General features: G+C 46.1%; 2 protein-coding genes across 2 annotated transcripts; both read left to right on the top strand.

Annotated features, from left to right (window-relative positions):
* The first annotated feature begins 9,729 nt into the window (after nucleotides 1-9,729).
* On the top strand, nucleotides 9,730-11,003 carry LOC102921903 (olfactory receptor 52K1-like). The gene has a single exon (XM_006993318.2). It carries the CDS (start codon nucleotides 9,804-9,806, stop codon nucleotides 10,806-10,808), a length of 1,005 nt encoding a protein of 334 aa, XP_006993380.1. The 5' UTR covers nucleotides 9,730-9,803; the 3' UTR covers nucleotides 10,809-11,003.
* Nucleotides 11,004-15,883: 4,880 nt separating this feature from the next.
* Nucleotides 15,884-20,137, top strand: LOC102921592 (olfactory receptor 52E8-like). The gene is made up of 3 exons (XM_006993317.3): nucleotides 15,884-16,057; nucleotides 18,067-18,361; nucleotides 18,834-20,137. The coding sequence occupies exon 3, from the start codon at nucleotides 18,871-18,873 to the stop codon at nucleotides 19,879-19,881; it is 1,011 nt and encodes a 336-aa protein (XP_006993379.1). The 5' UTR covers nucleotides 15,884-16,057; nucleotides 18,067-18,361; nucleotides 18,834-18,870; the 3' UTR covers nucleotides 19,882-20,137.
* Nucleotides 20,138-21,438: the final 1,301 nt, after the last annotated feature.

Genomic DNA, 21,438 nt, shown 5'->3' with positions numbered 1-21,438 from the left:
TAACCCCTGTGTCTGCACAGATTGATTCAGAGCCTCGGACCACAACAATGTCAAGGATTTGGGTGAGACTTTGTCTCCCAAAAGTCTCCCATCCACTCTACATGGCACAGCATCCCTCCCATTCCTCTACACACAAAACCCCTCCTGCTGAAGAGACTGTGACAAAGGCTGTTGCTGGAGGGCTTCTCTCCAGGTTCCCCAAGCCCCGCAGTCCCACAATCCACGTATAAAATAATCACTCAGACGCTTATATCACTTATAAACTGTATGGCCGTGGCAGGCTTCTTGCTAACTGTTCTTATATCTTAAATTAACCCATTTTTATAAATCTATACCTTGCCACGTGGCTGGTGGCTTACCGGCGTCTTTACATGCTGCTTGTCCTGGTGGTGGCTGCAGTGTCTCCTTCCTCAGCCTTCCGCTTCCCAGAATTCTCCTCTCTCCTTGTCCCACCTACTTCCTGCCTGGTTACTGGCCATCAGTGTTTTATTTATATAGAGCAATATCCACAGCACTTCCCCTTTTTTTCTTTTTTTTAAAAAGGAAGGTTTTAACTTTAACATGGTAAAATTACATATAACAAAACAATTACCGAGCAAGAATTACAGTTACAATATTAAAGATGTCCTATCTATCTTATATTTGTGAGTTTAAGGTTTTATATCTAACTTATCTTTTATCATAACTGAGGAAATTACAACTATCTAGTTTTCAACCACATCAAAGACCTGAGAAGGAACATAGTGATACCTGAGAAATGGTAGATGGATGCAAGCAACTTTCGGGAATCTTGCAAGAGTAGACCAAGACAGCTGGCAGCCTGGACAGTCACCTAATGTTTCTCAGCATTGTTGGTGCATTCAAATTGGCTACAGGCCTAGAGTATCTGACAGACCATTTTCAGAAGCAGGAATTCTGAGAGACCATCTTACCCTGTCTTGGCAGAGTACAGTGGTCGCTTTCCTTGTGTCCCGCTTGTTCAGAAAGGACAGCATTGCATTTGTACTGTCAGCCGTCAAGGCAAGGGCAGTTCTTTGCCCAGTAGGCCATTTTGTGCCAAAAAGACAAACTTCCAAATGGAAATGTCTTAGAAGCCCAACATTCTCTCGGGATCGATCAATTGGTGCAGCCAGGAGCAATTGTGTCTCACGTCAACAGAATTCTAAGTTATTTAAATGTCATATTCTCTAGGTCTATGAAGTGTTTGAAGATTACCTATCTATCTGAAATATATCTATGTATACCTAGAAGACTTAACTAACATGGCTACAAATATGATTATCATAAATGACTAATTATAAATCTATTTTTAATTATCCATTACAATTTTAAATGAGTTAAACATAATACCTCAAACAAGAATGGAAATATATATATATATATAGTATAACAAAATTAATTTCAAGTTTGTATCAATAAACTAAAATTTTTACCAATGTAAAACATTTTAAACATAAACTAAAATCTATACCAATGTAAAACATTTTAAACAAGTTGTTCTTTAAAAGTAGGTTCATTAATCTACCCTTTTATTTTATCATCTCTATATCCTCCTATATATCTATATCATATCCCCTTTTCTTTTTTAGAAAGAGATCACATTTATAATCAACCTGTTTTAAGTAAAAAGATTGGTTTTTCTCTGTCCCACACCAGAGAGCTCTTCTGATTTGGGACACAAGAATCTCTTAACCATTTTTTTTAAAGCAATATGTCTGGGTTTAGAGAGGGGGAGTGAGCCAATTCCACCTCTAAAGCCAGCTTGGTATATTTGGGAATTTGGGCGTAGCATCTCTTACTACTTCCTGCTGGAGGGGGCGCTGTATCTTATGGGGATGCAAAGAAAATTTTAGGCCTATGGGGTAGTCCGTGAGGCTGTATTGTGTGAACCAGTTGCCTCGAAACTGCTCTGGATGTTGGATCATTTGGGCCATGGTGTCATCGGAGATCTTTCAGGGGGTCTTGGCTGGTCAAACCTGAGGTATCTTAATCTGGAACAAATCCATAGCCTCTGGCTTTCTGTGGAAACAAAAGCAGAACCTCTTTCCCAAAGTAACATATCCTTATATACAGATTTTGAAGTCAAGGTAACTTTAAAATTTACATTTGGCATAACCGAACAGCTTTTATAATCAAATATTTTTCTTTAGTTACGAGCCTGCACCAGCCCATGTACCTGCTCATTGCCCTGCTCCTGGCTGTCAACATCTGTGCTGCCACCACTGTGCTGCCTGCCATGCTGCTCAGCTTCTCCACGTGCTTCAACCGCATCTCCCTCCCTCGGTGCCTGGGACAGATGTTCTGCATCTACTTCCTCATTGTCTTTGACTGCAACATCCTGCTGGTCATGGCCCTGGATCGCTATGTGCCTAGGAGCCCTGGATTTGATCCTTAGCATTGAGAAGAAGGTCATTGTTATCAGTGAGGTAGGGGTGGAGATAGAAGAGACCTCTACTTGCTACTTCATGGTTCTTGAGAAAAATATTATTGAGGCTGTAAGTGGTGATACAAAACTATCATCCTAGCACTTGAGAGGTACAGGCAGGAGGATAATCATGAGTTTGGTGCCAGCCTGGTCTATCTAGCAGATTCTAGGCCAGCCAAATCTACACACTAAGGCCTTGTATCAAAATAAACAATAATAATAAGTAATTATTAAGAGTGGCTAGGGATGTAGGTCAGTGGCAAAACACTTGCCTAGCATGTGCCTAGGAGCCCTGGATTTGATCCTTAGCACTGAGAAGAAGGTCATTGTTATTAGTGAGGTAGGGGTGGAGATAGAAGAGACCTCTACTTGCTACTTCATGGTCCCTGAAAATACAAATAATAAATAATACAAATAAATTATTAAGAATTTCAAATGGAGGCTGGAGAGATGCTCAGTGGCTAAGATCACTTGCCACTCTTTCAGAGAGCTTAAGTTCTGTTTCCAGCACCCATGTCAAGCTACTCACAGCTGCCTGAACTCCAGCTGGCCTCCTAGGGCATCCACACACATGACATACACTTACACATAAATAAACAAATACACACATAAATAAAAATAAATTTTAAAATAATAATAGATAAAATAAGATGGAGGCTAGAGAGATGGTTTACTGCTTAAGAGATCAGACTATCTTTGCAAAAGACCCAACTTCTGTTCCCAGAACCATGTCAGAAAACCTGTAACTCCAGCTCCAGGGGATCCAGAGCCCTCTTCTGGTCTCCAAAGGCACCTTGCCTTCATGTGCACATAAACACAAATATATACACATAATTAAAAATAAAATGAAGGCTGGGTGGTGGTGGCACATGCCTTTAATCCCAGCACTTGCGAGGCAGAGGCAAGTGGATCTCTGAGTTCGAGGCCAGCCTGGGCTACAGAGATAGCTCCAAGACAGGCTCCAAAGCTACACAGAAAAATCCTGTCTCAAAAACCAAAATAAATAAATAAATAAATAAAATAAAATTTTTAAAGAATTGAAAATGTTTCTCTTTTGGTTTTTTTGAGACAGGATTTCTCTGCATAACCTGGCTGTCCTGGAACTTGCTTTGCAGACAAGGTTGGCCTCCAACTCACAGAGATCCTCCTACCTCTGCCTCCCGAGTGCTGGGATTAAAAGTGCTGGGATTAAATCGCCAGCAGTGAAAATGTTTCTTTTACACCTGAGACAAAATACAATAACATTAAGTAAAATTAAAAATGAGTTACCTTGCCCAACAGTGATGGTGCATGCCTTTGATCTCAGCACTTGGGAGGCAGGGGTAGGCAGATCTCTCTGAGTTCAAGGCAAGCCTGGACTACATATAGTGTTCTAGGCCATGAAGGGCTACACAGAGAGATCCTATCACCAAAAAAAGTCTGCAGCCAATTAAGCCAACCAGAAGCATCCTTGGTCATATATGCAGCTTGTTGCCTATATGGATTTTGCTACAATTTTATTGTGAATACTCATGTCTCTGATCTCAATGTTGCCCAAATCTAGACTCCAGACATGAATATAAGGTGCCCTTGGGGTTCCCTTGTTCAGTACCCAGAGGGTATAAGGAGAAATCCAACTTGCATACACTGGAATCACTAGGAGCCTTTAAAAAGTCAGCACTTGCTGCTGGGCATGGTGGTGTGTGCCTTTAATCCCAGCATTCAGGCAACAGAGGCAGGCGGATCTCTGTAAATTCGAGGCTAGCCTGGTCTGCAGTTTGGCCTCCGTCAAGACCCTGTCAGCAGGACTTCTGGCGGTAGAGTCCCGTCGGCACAGTAGTACTGGATAAATGCCGCCCTCTTGTTCCTATTGTGCAGCCCACGATGGACTCATTGAGCCCCAGATAAAACCATTCCCTACAGAAAGACAGCCTTGCATGAAAGTCTAGATCAGTGGCTCCCAACCACAGCTACACAGTAGTTTCCCGGCAGCTTCTCAGTGCATGTGCCATTCAAGGGTCTCAAGGCTCCCTCTCCTCACTACATGCGGCTGCTGAACCCCAAACTATGAGTGTGTTACCTTCCCACCCTGGACCCAAGTTACACTCTAAACTCAACATGCCTGGCCCAAGGCATCCCGCCTCCCTCTGCAAGCCTTGTTCAAATTCTACTTTCTCTCAGACCCCTGGGCCTGAACAGCTCTCCTGCTATGCCCAGAATGTCCTGGCTCCAGTAGGTTCCAATGACACTTCCATCAAGGAGGCATGCCTGGATTGTGCTTGGCTTTCTTCTGTCTTTCAGACATTGTGTAGATACTTACATGTCACATGACCCCAAGCTAGCATCAGCTCCATACACTCTATACCAGGAATCAGGCCCCACATCTCTCTCTCCCTTCACCAGCTTCCCATGGCTGCCAAGCCCTGGACTTTGTCCTTAAGTGCCTGGATAAAGAACTAGGCTGGGGGAGGAGGGACTGGAGTGAGGGCTCGGTGGTTAAGAGTACTTACTGCTTTTTCAAAGGACGCAGGTTTGGGTCTCTGCACCCACATGGCAGGTCACAACCCTCAGTAACTCCAGTTCCAGAGGATCCAGTGTTTTCTTCTGACCTCCATAGGCACTAAGCATGTATGTGTCATATGTGCATACATGCAGACAAAACACTTATACACATTAAAATAAATAAATATCTTTTAAAAGATGTAGGCCAGACTTACAGTTTGTCCAGTGCAAATGCCATGGTCTCTATGTCTTCCTCTATGCTCATCTCTTACCTCTTCTCCCAGCCAAAAGCTTCAGGGTCAGTCTTTAGAGCCCTACAGAAAGTCCAGAATGTGAAACGACGAAACTCCTCTGGGAATTTTCAGATTCTTCATGTGGACTTGATTATCTGAGTTTCCTCAGATGCCACAAGCAAAAAACAAACAACAACAAAATTATAAAAAAAGAAGACAGAGCCGACTCTCTTAGGTTGTGAGAATTAGATAAGAATTCACAGGCCAGGCATGGTAGAACACACCCTTAATTCCAGCACTCTGGAGCCAAAGGCAGGCAGATCTCTGGGAGTCTGAGGGCAGCCTGGTCTATACAGATTTCCTGACCAGCCAGGGCTACATATTGATACCCTGTCTCAAAGAAAAGAAAAGAAAAGGAAAGGAAAGGAAAGGAAAGGAAAGGAAAGGAAAGGAAAGGAAAGGAAAGGAAAGGAAAGGAAAGGAAGCCGGTCAGTGGTAGTGTACACCATTAATCCCAGCACTTGGGAGGCAGAGCCAGGCGGATTTCTGTGAGTTAAAGCCCAGCCTGGTCTACAGAGGGAGATCCAGGACAGGCACCAAAAAAAATAAGAAAAGAAAAGAGTTCATTGCATACAAGCATCTGGCCACAGCTTGATATGGTTTATATTCTCACCAGATGACACAGCAGTATTAAGGCAGGAAAGTGGGAAGCATGCTGGAAACCCAGCATCGAGCACAGTAGGGCCTCTTGCCCTGCAAAAGAGTTCATATTTATATCACAGAGGACTCTTACAGAGACAGAAGTTAAAACTGTAGCTGGGATGCACTGTATGAGAAAAGAATCTATTTCAAAAAAAAACAAAAACAAAAACAAAACAAAACAAAAAATAAAACAGAAGTTAAGCTAGCAAAGCATTGAGACTCTTTTACTAAACTGCAATGAATAACCTGTTAATACACTCACATGCTGTTCACACACACAGAGCCAATGTATAAACGTCAGAAAATTGTAAGTGGTGTGCATCTAATTCCAGCACTTGGGAGGCTGAGGCAGGAAGATGGTGAGTTCTAGGCCAGTGAGAAGCATGGCGAGCTACAGTGGGAAACCCTATCTCAAAGATGAGCGTGGTGAGGAAGGGAGAAAGAGAGAGGATACCTAACAAGCCAAAGGCCTTCCATTTCTATCTATCAAGTGAGCAAAGACTGAGAAAGATTGAGTTTCATGTACTCTTACCTACTGACTGTCAAAGAGAAGTCACCAGCTACTGTCACAAAAAGCATGTGAGGAATAATATTCACAAGAACAGTATTGTTAGTGATAGAAGGAATAAAGATGGACACATTGCAAAGAAGGCACAAAAGCTAGGCAATTAAGCGAGGGCTCAGGCATGAAGAGGAGGCAGCCCCCAATGCCTTTCCCAGCCCTGACTCCATCCTCTACCCCATCCCAGAAAACAGGGTGGCAGCAGCGTTTCTACCAGAGGAGACACCAAAGGATGACAGTGTTTGGGAACAAGGGCATGACTCCCGTGCACAGTGTGATCCATGGAGACTTCCAATAAGCAATTAAGCAGAGCTGGGATACAAGGGGCAGACCTGGCTATGGGGATATGGAGTCACTGGGGTTGATGGGTTATTGATCCATCAGATAGATGAGAACCCCTGGACGGAATGGGTGAGACGGTCAAAAGAGAATCTTGGTAGACTACTCTCACGGGGACTCTGGACTCCCTGCAGACAAGTCCCCCCGCCCCAATCCCTAGCTTGTCTCCAAGCTTGTTCTCACTCACTATTCCCCACCCCCAGGATCCTGGTGACCACTGGGGCCCTGGTAATTGGCTAAGTCAGAACCTGGGAGGGAACCTCAGAAGCTCTTTTCCCTCAGGGAGGAATGGAGGGAATTTAACTTACCCTGGCAGCTGGGGACTGACTTGACCAGTGCTTACTTCCAGTGCCTGTGTGAGTCCTGGTAAGTAGGAGAGTGTGCTTAGCCAAGCAGGGGCATGGGGGGGAAAGGGGCTCTCAGAGAGGATAGGAATGAGGGCAGAGGCCAACTCCATCTCCCCAGTTCCTCTTGCCAAGTACTCCGCCATTTCCAATCCAGGGGAAAAGAAGGCCATACATCCACATTCCCAGCCTCTAGTCTCGGTTTTCAGGGCTTTTGAGGTTGGTCATGTCTCCTCAGCCCTCTTCTGAGAGGAACCCAGAACCATACTATAACAGACTGAATCTGACTTATTCCTTTCCTCCTGTGCAGAGGTAAACCAATTCTAGACCTTTCTGACAGGTGTGCATCTCAAAGCAGCCAATGTCTCCCTTATCAATGTCTCATGTACAACCACCCTCCCTTCTGCATGCTGGCACAACCACATTCACCCAGAGAGTCTGTGTGCCCGAAGACAGGGTTTCTGTAAGCACAGACAACACAGCCAGTGCCGTGAAGGACCCCATTTTGTATAAGGAAAAGATCTGCGACTGGACTTGCCCTTTTCTGGACAGATGGGAACTAAGATCTCATGATCTGCCCACAAACTCGGGAGCAGAGCAGATCCCCACGCCCACAGACAACGGCAGCAGCCTTTCCTCTGTCCCCAGACTCCCTCTTCGTGTCCAGGACTCAGGGTTCGGCCCTGAGCTCATTTCTTTCACTTACTAAAAATGGACACAGAGTAAAAAGCACCAAATTTGGTCTGGTGGTTCCTGCCTGCACCATCACAGCACTTGGGAGGTAGAAGCAGAAGGATCAGGAGTTCAAAGTCAACCTCTGCTGCACAGTGAGTTTAAGACCAGCCTGGAGGACGTGAGATCCTGGAGAGAGACAGGGAGAGGGAGAAAGAGACAGAGACTGAGAAAGAGGTGGGGAGGAAGATAAGAAAAAGAGCAGAGTCATCCACTATGGTCAACAGCTTTGCAGACATCCTGAAGAGCTATTATTACAACTCCCACTTCACAGCTAAGAATCAAATAAATCCCTTGACTTTCCAGAGTCACACAAGTGAGAGGCAGGACCAGGCTTCCCCGTGACTATCTCATTCCACCATGCTGTCCCATGAGCCCAGCACACTCCAGCTTTGGGCCCTCTTCTTCCCAGCCCGGCCTCCCTCCAACTCAAAGCTCTTTCTTCTTATCAGTGTCAGCCACGCTTTTTGCTGCCTCCTAGAAGTCAGGATTAGAACACACCCAGCACCCTGTCCTGTCAGGACCGAATTTAGACCAACCCAAACTCCTGTCTCGAAAGCCTCCTCTAAAAGACTAGGTTTTTTTGCCTGGCATAGTGACACACACCTTTAATCTCAGCACTCAGAAGACAGAGGCAGGTGGGTGTCTGAGTTAAAGGCCAGCTTGGTCTACAGAGAGAGTTCCAGGACAGCCAGGGTTACACAGAGAAATCCTGTCTCAAAAACCAAAGCCAACAAACAGACAAAACACACTATGTTTATAGATTAGATAAGCTCTGTGTGACTCCTGAGAGCACACCCAAGGACAAGGGAGGAATATTCAGAGGGATGCTCGTAGCTCCACGGAAAGTCCTTTTTAAGGGTGGTACAATGGGTTGTTTCACAAGAAGATAAACACTCCAAAATAGGATGGGCTTCAAAGCAAAATAAAAACATTATCCACAAAAGCCATAGTCCTTCCCAACATCAGAGAGCTGTGCCCTAACCAAGGCATCCTACGAGGAATCACATTCCTGCAGGATGGCCTGACTCCTTCCTCCTAAGAGTTCATCCTCTGCTGTCCACAGGTTCCTGAGCTCCACAGGTCTCTGTTGCCAAAGGTCTCCGATTCTGTGATCCCAGGGGAGGCCAGGGAAGAACAAGAATGATTATGCTGCCCTTCCCTCCTCCCTTCTCACTACCACTAAATAACTTGAAATATGAGCAGCCCCTGACATCCTTATCATAGGACAGGCTCTTCCCTGAGAACCTCAGCCCTGAGCCATAGTCTCCTCCCTCAGCCTCAGTCCCAGAGTCTCTACTCCATATCCTCATCTGTCAGATGCCAGGGTCAGCCTCGGATGGCTCTCTCGACTAAAGGTTTGTGCTTCTCAAGAGTCAGTTGAAAATTCAAGGTTGAGAGAATGCAGCATTCAGAGATGGTTCCAGAAAGAAGCCGGGGTAGGAGGGAGAAAGAGGTGGGAAAGAGCCAAAGAATCAATTATGCCGCTCACCCAGATAGTAGAGTCTTAAAAACTAACAGAGAGAAGCTGCTCTGTGGTTTATTCCCCACCTTGGGTTTTGCCACATCAGCTAAACCTAGAATGGGAAAGATTCCATTTCAGCACCTTAGAGCTCACTGAATTTCTCTCTTGTCACTTTGATCGCATTCAATACAATCTGAAGTCACTCTATTACTCACCCAGTGTTCCAAGTCCCAGGTATACAAACTAGCACAAAATGGGTCTTCAATCAGGACTCCCTGAAAAAAGGGGGGTGGGGAACAACACGTAGGGAGTGTGGAAAGTAGTTATTTCCTAAAATATCATTCTAAAAGTTGACATGCAGCTCTTCATTTCCTCCACAGAAAGGCTGTAGTTGATGACAGGCAAAGCACCCAGGCCAGCCTGGTGAGGCTGGGGCAGGTTCTTGCAGGACCTTTCAGGGACTGAAACCAGGCATCCTGCCCCCGCTTCTCCCTGGAGCTGCCCTGCGCCCTCAGGCATCATGTCAGGGTGGGACAATGGCACCTACAATGAGTCCTACACCAGCTTCCTCCTGGTGGGCTTCCCAGGGATGCGGGAAGCCAGAGCCCTCCTGGTGCTGCCCTTCCTCAGCCTCTACCTGGTGATCCTCTTCACCAATGCCCTCGTCGTCCACACGGTGGCATCCCAGCGGAGCCTGCACCAGCCCATGTACCTGCTCATTGCCCTGCTCCTGGCTGTCAACATCTGCGCTGCCACCACCGTGCTGCCTGCCATGCTGTTCAGCTTCTCCACGCGCTTCAACCGCATCTCCCTCCCCCGGTGCCTGGGACAGATGTTCTGCATCTACTTCCTCATTGTCTTTGACTGCAACATCCTGCTGGTCATGGCCCTGGATCGCTATGTGGCTATCTGCTACCCTCTGCGCTATCCAGAGATAGTGACAGGACAGCTTCTGGCTGGCCTGGTGGGGTTGGCAGCCACCAGGAGCACGTGCATCGTGGCTCCAGTGGTGGTGCTGGCCTCCCGAGTCCGCTTCTGCCGCTCAGAGGTGATCCACCACTTTGCCTGTGAGCACATGGCCCTCATGAAGCTCTCCTGCGGGGATATCTCACTGAATAAGACCGTGGGACTCACTGTTCGAGTCTTCAACAGAGTCCTGGATATGCTTCTGCTGGGAGCCTCCTACTCGCGCATCATCCATGCTGCCTTCAAGATCTCATCAGGTGGAGCACGGGCCAAGGCCCTGAACACCTGTGGCTCCCACCTGCTGGTCATCTTCACTGTCTACTCCTCCACCATGTCCTCATCCATCGTCTACCGTGTGGCCCGCACTGCCTCCCAAGACGTGCACAACCTGCTCAGTGCTTTCTACCTCTTGCTCCCATGTCTGGTCAACCCCATCATCTATGGGGCCAGGACCAAGGAAATCAGGCAGCACCTGGTAACTCTGCTCCAAAGGACTCAGCAACAGGTCTCCACTGAGAAGCCCCAGTCCCGGCCCTCACATAGAGAGCTTCCAGGCTGATTATCCAGGATTTGTGGGTCCCAAAGTCACTCTCACTGTTTAGTGAAGGAGGGGCATCCATGTGAGTCATCTCTGGTACATTTTGTCATGGCTATAGTCATGATCTTTTCGTAACAAGGTTCTATTCTATAGCCTCAGCTGTCTAGAACTCCCTAAGTAGCCCAGGATGACCTGGAACTCAAAGCAATTCTCCTTTCTTAGCATTAGAGGCGGGAGCCACAGTGCCCGTCTTACCTGCATTCATCTTTGAGAGTCTTATGTCCACTTTCTGAAAAACACCTGCTCATTCTGAACTACCATCAGCAAAGCAGGCTGCTGTTCCTGGCTTGACGTTCTCTCCTCTTCCCTCTGCATATGTTTTAGTCATTCATTTATTTATATATCCATCAAATGTTTAGTCTGCATACATCATTGTAACTCAATGACTGCAAAGAAAGAGAAAATTTTGTCTCTCTCCAGAAGGAGATCCCAAATCTAGCAATCTATGGTATAATATTCAATAGTAGTTTCTGTACAAAACTCTGTGGAAAGGAGGAGGAGGAGACATTCGCTAAAGGTAGGAATGCCTCCAGAGCATCTGGTGGTCTGAATGAGGGCTGAGGCATAATAAAGTGTTCTCTGGAAAGGAGAGGCTAAAGAGAAGGACACCTATTCTAGGACTAGAGTTATAGATAAACACAGCAGACGTGGACGCTCACTGCTGTTTCCCTAGTGTGGGTGATTAGAGGGCTGTGGGAAGAAATGAAACGTGCATGAGCAGGAGTGACTAGACAATAGAAGACCCCTTCTGTCACGGCAAGAGGTTGAGTTTTCCTCCAAGCAACATTCATTGAAGATCCAAAGCAAGAAGGTGGCCAGATCATGCTGTGTGTGATTGTCCTGCTGCCATGGGAGAATGCAGATCAAAGGGTGTCTGATGTGAAGGCCAAGAGAGCTGTTAGGAGGCTGTTACACTCATGTGGAGAGGAAAGAGGTGCTGAGCCTGTCTAGTGACTGCAAGACAAGAAGAGCTGTAGCCAGGTGTGAGAGAAACCAGGAGGAGAAGAGCTGTAGCCAGATGTGGGAGAAGCCAAGAGGAGAAGAGCTGTAGCCAGGTGTGGGAGAAACCAGGAGGCTGGATTTGTACGTCAAGGTCAGAAGCAGAAACAAGGTGAATGGCTTTACAAATGCAAGAAGAGGAGGCTGTGTCATCAGTTGGAGTAGTCAATGATGTTAGAAACTCTGGTGGATGGAGGAGGACAGATGGGTCCTTGGACTCAGTGCTGTACAAGTGGCTGGTGACTGTTTCAGGACTGACTGTTTCTTTCTCCAGGCCCTGGGAATATGATCTTTTCCTTCAATAGACTGGAGAGGGATGGAGGTATGGCTCAGTGATGGAGAACATATTCAGCATGCCCAGGAGCAGGGTTCTAGCCCGAGTATGCTACACAGAGATAGTCAATTTCAATGAAGTGAAATGGTGAGGACTGAAATAAAAAGCACCATGAACCTGAATGAGGATGGAGAGAAGCTTTCAGGAAGCAAATAGAAAACCATAGATGAAAAGAAAGAAAAAGAAGATGTGGATTAAAAGTTTGCAGAAAAGAAAGAACACAAGGCCAGAAAGGAGAGACTAGAATATGATTCTTGGTTCAGATATTCAAAGGTGGTGGGAGTAGGAAGCAACCTTGGAATCCTCCATCCCACAGGAACACTCTGCCTTGGTTTCTGCTAGTTGGAAAAGAGCTATGGTGATATATTGTGTACCCTAATAAACTTGCCTGAGGATCAGAGGACAGAGTCAGCCACTAGATTAGACAGAGGTGAGGCAGTGGTGACATACACCTTTAATCCTATCACTCAGGAGGCAGAGATCCGTCTGGATCTCTGTTAGTTCAAAGCCACACTGGGCTACATGAGATTGATCCAGTCTAGGAGAGAAACAGAGCCAGGCAGTGGTGGCTCACACCTTTAATACCAGCACTTGAGATCTCATGCCTTTGCTTGGGGGGAAGCACACATGCCTTTAATCCCAGGAAGTGATATGGCAGAACAGAGAAGGGTATATAAGGTGTGAGGAAACAGGAACTCTCTCTAGGCTGAGGATTTTGTAGAGGTAAGAACTAGGGGCTGGCTGCTCTGCTTTTCTGATCTTTCAGCTTTCATCCTGATATCTGACTCTGGTTTTTTTTATTAAAAGACCATCTAAGATTCAAACAATAGAGAGCCATGGAATGATGCAGAGCAGGAAAGACAAGTCTTAAAAGAAAGAGGGGCCCCTCCATTTTGGAAAGGAGGGAGGGGCTGAAGCACTGACCATTGTGCTGTGTCTTATTCCACACACAGCTTCCACCCGACTCTCAGCAGGTAGCATGAGGAACAGGAGCACTGGAGAGTGAGTCTGACCTCTGTACAAGAAGGATAGACGAGATGGGAGTGTTCTGAATGAGTGGGAAAGTTTCAAGTCCTGGAGGTCAGCATGAAATATAAAAGCAGGGGTGGGAGTGATGACCCAAGGCAGGACCATGTTTGTGTCCTGAATGGAGGTAAATGACCACTAAATGAGGGTGTTAAATAGGTCATTGAAAGGTAAACTGCTCGGTAATCCCTCCTATCCATGCTGGATTGGCCTCAGGACCCCTCCTACACCAAAAGTAGCAGATATTCAAATCGCTTACGTAAAATGGGTAGTAATCATATGTAACCTCCACTTGTTCTCCCATACGTGTACTTTGATCATTTACAGATACTTATGAGACCTAATGCAATGTAAACACTATATAAATAATTGTTACAAAGTGCATTGAAGAAATCATAAGCAGGAAAGGTCTATTCACATTCAACATAGATGCAATTTTTAAAACTACTTTTGATCTATAGTTGGCTGAATCACGGATGCAACATCTGTGGGTGGGGGTGGCTGACTCCTCTGTAGCTCAGGAGAAGACTCAAGCTGAAATCTTTGTTATTTGTGGAAATAAAAAGGGCTTTAAAGCCACTGGATGGCAATGATGGAGAAAGAAGAAGCCACAGTTTTGGAAAACAATCATTTTAGAAACATTCGAAAGCCGTTGTGGGGCTGGAAAGACGGATGGCTCAGCAGTTAAGAGTGAGCACTGGCTGCTCTTGAAGAGGACCTGAGTTCAGTCCCCAGCATCCATATGACGGCTCACAACCACCTGTAACTCCAGTTCCAGAGGACCTAACACCCTCTTCTGGCCTCTGTGCACTCCACACACACGGTGCACACACATACATGCAGGTAAACACTCAAACATGTAAAATAAAACTAATTCTTTTTTGTTTGGGTTTGGTGTTGGTTATTCAAGACAGGGTTTCTCTGTGTAACCCTGGCTGTCCTGGAACTCACTCTGTAGACAGGCTGGCTTCGAACTCACAGAGATCTTGCCTGCCTCCCAAGTGCTTTTAAAGGTGTGTGTCACCACGGTCCAGCTATAAAGCTAGTTCTTTTTTTTTTTTTAAGCCAATGATTGGGTCTACTATTCAGAAGCATCAAGATTAAGCTTCTCAGAAAAATATCAAGAAAGTAATTTATTTGGAAGTAACTGTCTCTTTTTTAAAAATATTTGTTTATTTTTATTTTATGTATGTGTGCCTGCATGTATGTATGTACAGCACATGTGTGGAGAAGTGCTCACAGAAGCCAGAAGAGGGTGTTACTAATGGTTGCGAGCCACCTGATGTGGGTGCTGATAACGAACCCCAGTTCTCTGCAAGAGCAGCCAGGGCTCCTGACTGCTGGACTATCTCTCCACTCCCAAGCAACTGTTTCTTATAACACATATTAAACTGAAGCCTTCCTTTTCTCAAAAGGAACTTGAGCACTTCAAGTACAAAATGAAGATGTTTCATAACACAGTACAAAGTAGTTAATGTGTGTGTGTGTTGTGTGTGTGTGTGTGTGTGTGTGTTTAAAATAAGCCTATAAAAAAGCAACAACAACAAATCCTAAAGTAACCACTGAAATAATAACAGGATGAAGAGGAACAGATTCTTCTGGGTTTCTCCTTGTTCCCTCCTTCAAGTCCCTGGAAATGAATCCCCTCTGGGACTCTCCTCTGGGTCCTCCACGTGGGCCCCACATATAATTAACCATCCCTGCACAGACTCACAGATCAGTGCCTTGGAACTGGGCACTGATCACAGACCTTACCTCTTCAGAGCTTAAATCAAGGCCCAGCAAGTGAAACGCTTGGAGACTATTGCAGGCTGCCACGGTGAGCACAAGGAATTATGGGAAATTTGGAGGCAGGTAAACCTGAGTTTGGAAACAACTTTACATTTTACCCTTGACAAACTTGGATTTCATTTCTGTCCCAGAAGTTAATGCCTGAAGTTCGTTAAGAATGCTAGTTCAGCCGGGCGGTGGTGGCGCACGCCTTTAATCCCAGCACTCGGGAGGCAGAGGCAGGCGGATCTCTGTGAGTTCGAGGCCAGCCTGGGCTACCAAGTGAGTTCCAGGGCAGGCGCAAAGCTATACAGAGAAACCCTGTCTCGAAAAACCAAAAAAAAAAAAAAAAAAAAAAAAGAATGCTAGTTCAATTCTCCCCTCCTCAGCATCTTCACCTACGGGTTCATATAAACAAGAGTTTATATTAAGCTGAAGTTGGCATTGGGAAGGACACACTACATGATGAACACCTGGCACAGAGTCGCCATGTAATAAACCCTCTTGCATTGCTGCTGAGAGAACAGCTCGAAGGTTTCCAGTGACGCCTCATGCAGGGCCCAAGGATACCGAGATAAGACCAAGAGCTGAAGCTTGGTTCTCTTGCTGGGGGAACTAAGAAAGTCACTTGAAACCTTTGAACCTGGAGGGTTTGAGTCTCATTCATTCCTCAGACTCCAAGAGCTGCTTCAAGTTTAATATGATCCTTTCGCACGCTCATTGATTTCCCCCAACACTCTTTGTAGACACCCTGTTCTGCAGGCTCTGTGCTGGACACTGGCAGAGATGAATAAGCCATGGTCTCCCCACTAGAAATGCCTCTGGTCTAGTGGGGAGATAAACACGCCAGGGACTGAGTCATAAAAAAGGCATGCCAAGGGCTCAGCTTGGGAAGGAGGAAGGGAGATTGGGATCTAGAAGGCTATATGAAATTAAGGGAAAGCTCGTTTTCTCCGATGACAGATAGCTAATTGACTTTTCATAAGCTGAGGGAATGGAGAGAGAAGTGGAAGATGCCCCGAGGGCAGAGAGAGAACCACCGTCTCTCTGCTAGAGCATGGCCACAGTGACCACATCCTTTGTGAGTATGGGGAATGAGTTCTTTTTGTGCTGTGGAGGCTATAACGCCCCTTCCTTCGGGAATCACGTGATGTCTGCAGTCTCATTCAGCTCTCCTGTCTGTTCATGCTATGGCTACTCTGCACATTAATCCTTAAAGGACAGTTTAGAGTCATTGATCTTTACCTTATTAGTCTGTAAGTTCATATACCTTGAAGCCTCCTCAGCAACCAAGTCTCCTGCAGTTTCTGCTTGCTTGCTCCTGGATCTCTCTCTTCTCTCCCTTAAGCCTTTCACTGACACCTACTGTTCTGTCTGTGCCTTGAGATGCTATCTCACGCCCCATATTCCTATCCCCAGCCTCAATCCTTCATCTGAACTCTCCACTTGTATGTACAGTCATTGACTAAAAAACTCTTCACTTGTGAGTTGCCTAAAGTATCCGAATGCAGTTCATTAACTATGCCTTCTAGAACCTCAACCCAATTCCTCCCTTTTCAGAGCTTGGCAGCTCCAATAGAAATCATTATAGCTTTAAAGTCTTGAAGCTACTGATCATTCTATTTCTCTCTAATTGGCTGCTGTGTGGTTGATTTGTCTCTAGGAAGTTCTTCCTTAGCTTTCTAAGCTTTCTTAGCCAGTTAAATGGCAGCCCTCCACACTCCCCGGCATGTTTTCTGTCCTTTCTTAGCAGGGTCATTATTCTGCATCGTCTTTATTGACTGCCTCAGGGTCCTGTGTCAAAGATGTTCCTTATGGAATCTATCCAAGGAACACCAAGACATGAGACAGGAAAACAAATTATAGATCATATGATAAGGACTGGGCAACCTTGTCCAAGTCAAGAGATGTATGGGCTGCCTGCCAGTCTTCTCTCTACCCTCTGGTATATCTGGAAAGAAGGACTACAAGACTGCCTGATGCCTTCCTGGCTACTGTTCCCCCAGGTTTCATTTCCCTCCTTCGGTGTACCAGTTCTTGCCTTGTCCATGTCTCACTTCCACCATCCTCTACAGTCTTTTCCAGACTCAACTATACAGATTTTTATCACTTTGCCACAAAGGTTGTCTGGTCCTCACCCAACCCAAGCAATGATAGCTCTTCCAAAATCTGCTGTCCAAAGCAATGTTCTGAAAATTTCAGAAAGACATCCCAGGGTCGGGAGAATTCCAAACCCACTTCCTCCCAAATCCTCTTCCCGGTGAGGATTTGTTAGTAGACATGCATCCTCTGGTATTCAGAGGGAGTCTAGTCATACCCACACAAACACTGATAAAGAGGGAGGAAAACATTTCTGGGTTGCTCCACAACTCGTAAGGCTTCTCTGATCTTCAGTGTAGATAGCAGTTATTGCAGTGACTAGTTGTTGGGTCCGCCTGGCCATTTTCTGGGGATTCCAGACTTTCAGTTCTATAACCCAGCAAGTCCTAGGCAAGCCAAGAGAAGGTATGAATCCTGAACTTGTGAAAAGAGTACATTGTGAAATGGAATGGCAAAAATCCACGTCTGTCATTTATTAGCTGTGTAGCTTAAACTAGATTTACCTCTCTGTGTTTCTGTATCCTTGCTGATAAAACAAAGTTTTGTTTTGTTTTTAGACAGGGTCTCAGTATGTAGCCCTGGCTGGTCTGGAACTCACTATCTACACCAGGCTAGTCTCAAACTCACAGAGATCTGTTTCCTGCATTATGGGTCGAAAGGCATGCACCACAACACTTACCAAACTGAAGACATTTTAAAAAATTACATTTATTTATTTAATTTTATGTGTATGAGTGTCTTGCTCACATGCATTCTGTGCATTGCGTGTGCCCAAGGCTTGCAGAGCTCAGAATAAGGCTTTGTATCCCCTGGGTTATAGGCAGTTGTGAGCCATCATGTGGGTGCTGGGAAATAAACCTGGGTCCTCTGCAAGAACAGTAAGTGCCCTCAGCCACTGAGTCATCTCTCCAGCTGCCCAAGTAAAGATTTTTTTTTAAAGTTAATTTCTGAAAGCATTTGGAACATTTCCTGATGTGTAATCACTCTCAGATAGGTGCCATCTGAGTGTACACCTCCTCCTAGACCTCATCCATGGACCCCAAGCAAAGCCCTGGGAAGGTCTGTGCGGCTCTGCACACGGTGCACTGGTGAACTCCTGCTCTCCCTGGACTCGCCGTCGTGAAGAAAAGCAAGCTTCCAGGACAAGGCCAGGCAAGAGGTGCTGCCGCCAGAATAGAGGGGCTAAGAACCGGACCAGACTCTGCAGCCTGGTGCTTTGGGCCCCAGAAAACCAGCTTCCTCAGCAACATTCCTCTGGCCCAGCCAGTGTACCTTGAGCACACAGGTAAGTCCTCTGCTCCTGGTTGACTCCTCTCCTGAGTCTGAAGCCTTACTTGGATGCTTCCCAAACTCCTTGGAACAAAGATCCTTTATGTACTTTCTTACCCCTCCTAACTAAAGGAACTTTTCTTATTGTTTTACCTCTGAACATCACTTTCCCCTCTCATATGCCACATCTAATTTTCTTACTTATATTTTATTCAACAATAAAACACCTGTAACATCCCCCAAACAAATATAAATATATCTCATACATTTATGTTTTACACAGAGAAAACCAGGAGCTCCCTGGGGACAAGGAATGTCCTATTCATCTGGGTAGCTCCCCAAACACCTGGCCTTGTACATGTCTGCTCCAAAGCAACACACACACACACACACACACACACACACACACACACACGCGCGCGCATCCTACAGATAGGTTTTCATCATGCAAGCCTCAGGCTCCTAAAATAACCATTTTGTTCTAACAGCCTCTGATTCTCACGCCTGGTGCCAGGACCAAAGTCAATGGGTGAGGATGGAAATACCAGTATCTTCAACTTTTCCTACACCAGCTTTCTCCTGGTGGGCTTCCCTGGATTGCAGGAGCGGCGGCCCCTTCTGGTCCTGCCGCTTACCTTCCTCTATGTGTCCATCGTTTCTGCCAATGCCTTAGTCATCCATACAGTGGTGGCCCAGAGGAGTCTGCATCAGCCCATGTACGTGCTCATTGCCCTGCTCCTGGCTGTCAACATCTGTGCTTCCACAGCTGTGATGCCTAAAATGCTGGAAGGCTTTGTGCATTATGCTAACCCCATCTCATTACATGGCTGCCTAGCGCAAATGTTCTTTATCTACTTTACGCTCCTCCTGGACTACAACCTCCTGCTGGCCATGGCCCTAGATCGCTATGTGGCCATTTGCCACCCACTTCGCTATACTGAACTGATGACCTCTCACTTACTGGGCCTGATGGCCACCTTTGCCCTGACCCGGAGCCTAGGAGTGGCAGTGCCCCTAGTGGTACTAACTGCAAAAGCTCGATTCTGCCGGACTTCCGTGATCCGACACTTCACCTGCGAATACATCGCACTGCTGAGCATAGCTTGTGGAGACCTGACCTTCAACAACCGGTTGGGACTGGCTATGCGGTTGGTCACCGTGACCTTTGATCTGGCCTTGCTGGGAAGCTCCTACACCCGTATCATCTATGCTGCCTTCCGGATCTCTTCTGGGGGAGCCCGAGCCAAGGCCTTGCACACTTGTGGCTCCCACTTACTGGTCATCCTCACCATCTATCTTTCTGGTCTTTCCACTTCCATTGTCTTTCGAGTGGCCAAGACTGTGTCTCAAGATGTTCAGAACCTACTCAGTGCCATATATCTGCTGCTCCCAGGAGCCTTGAATCCTCTCATTTATGGGGTGAGAACTAAGGAGATCCGGCAACACATAGAGAAAATGCTCTGTGGAAAGCAGTCACCCCAAGACATCAGAGAGAAGTCGCAGAGCATGAGAGAGGAGAGGGAATTACCTGGGTAAGAGGGCATTACCAGCTTGAGAACTTGGGGCTGTGGCCTGTGAAAACAAGAAGTAGGCTGTCTGTACTAACAGGATGGGTGGGTTCTTAGCAGGTTATGGCTCAATGGAGGCCTCTTGTTGAAGATATCATTTGTTGAATTCTTAGAACATTCTGTTACTAACCCCCAAAATAGGATTGCTTGTATTTGTCCTTCTAAGTTCATTCTGTCTTCTTTCCAATCCTTGGGGAAAAAAAATAAAATTATTTGAGAATGCCTGTAGCTTTTCTGGAAGATACAGAGTAAGTCCAAACAGACCACAATCTGCCCTGAACCCCTGAAACAAATTTATTGAAACAAATAAAGTCCCAGCCCTTCCTGTCTCTGCTAGATAAAGTCTAAGACTTGGCATGAATTTCAATGTGACCAGATGTGCCTGTCAGCCTCAAGGCTAAGTTCTAGAGTCCTGTCAGTCCTGAACACAGGTGAAGCCCTTGCCTGAGATCCCAAATCTAACACAGGCACACAGAGCCAGACAACCCTGGGTGTCATTTAGACCACACAAATAGGTCAACTCATACATATCCAGGAGCCCCAGGCTGAAAGATGGTCAGGCCAGACCTTCTCTGGGTTCAGGTCTGACACTGTTAGTTTGGTTTCTATTGCTGTGATAAACACCAGGATCAAAAGCAACCTGGGTAGAACAGGTTACCGTGCATCGTGGAGGAGCAAAAGCAGAGTAGAGACCATGGGGGAACGCTGCTTTCCAGGGCTTGCTCAGCTTGCAGCCCCACCCACAGTGGTCTGGGCCCTCCCCTATCAATCATTAATCAAGAAAATGCCCAAAGACTTGCCTACAGGCGAGTCTGATGGAGACATTTTCTCAGTTGAGCTTTCCGCTTTCCAGATGACCCTAGCTTGTTAACCAAAAATTAACCAATACAGATCCTAAGACCAGAGTAGAGTCTACACTATAAGCTCCAAATGAGCCTAACTCCCAGGACAGAACCCTGAGGTCTCTCTGGGCACACAGACTAGGTGCTCCTACAGAGCCCAAATCTTAAGCAAAGACCAGATTAGGCCATGATCTGGGGACTTGGGATTGACCCAAACCCATGTCAGGTCATTTTCTCAATGGTAGTATGATCTATGGAAACACTACTTCCTCACCAAGTATAGTGGTAATGTCTCAGGATCACTTGATTCTGGGAGTAGAAGGCTAGCCTGAGCAACACAGTAAGACTCTATAAAATAAAAAAGTAACTCTATTGCTTAAGACTTCCACAGCCTTGTGTCATCTATGAATGCCTTTAGGTATGTCCCAGAAATGGACTATTGTCCCAAATACTACATAGAACCTCTGAAACCAAGCTGGATGTTTTTCTCTTCCTCTTAACATGTTCTAGGACACTCTTAGGAAGCCATGGTGCAGGAGCAGGCACCACGTTGTGTGAGTCATTTCATGGCCCTTACTTGTGCCTTCAGTACTTGCTCAAGTCCAGTATTATACATGTTCTTTCCATTATGATAACAAAATGCTGCGCATGCTCAGAATTACGGTTTGGTGAGTCAGACAGCA

The sequence above is a fragment of the Peromyscus maniculatus genome, chromosome 1, assembly GCF_049852395.1.
Source record: "Peromyscus maniculatus bairdii isolate BWxNUB_F1_BW_parent chromosome 1, HU_Pman_BW_mat_3.1, whole genome shotgun sequence".
NCBI classification, from domain to species: Eukaryota; Metazoa; Chordata; class Mammalia; order Rodentia; family Cricetidae; genus Peromyscus; species Peromyscus maniculatus.
Note: the sequence above shows the minus strand (reverse complement) of the source record. Positions and strands in the feature narration are given on the sequence as shown.

What these genes read in the sequence shown, in the direction of transcription:
- LOC102921903 (XM_006993318.2), top strand. Translation starts at nt 9,804, where the DNA reads ATGTCAGGGTGGGACAATGGCACCTACAATGAGTCCTACACCAGCTTC.
- LOC102921592 (XM_006993317.3), top strand. Translation starts at nt 18,871, where the DNA reads ATGGGTGAGGATGGAAATACCAGTATCTTCAACTTTTCCTACACCAGC.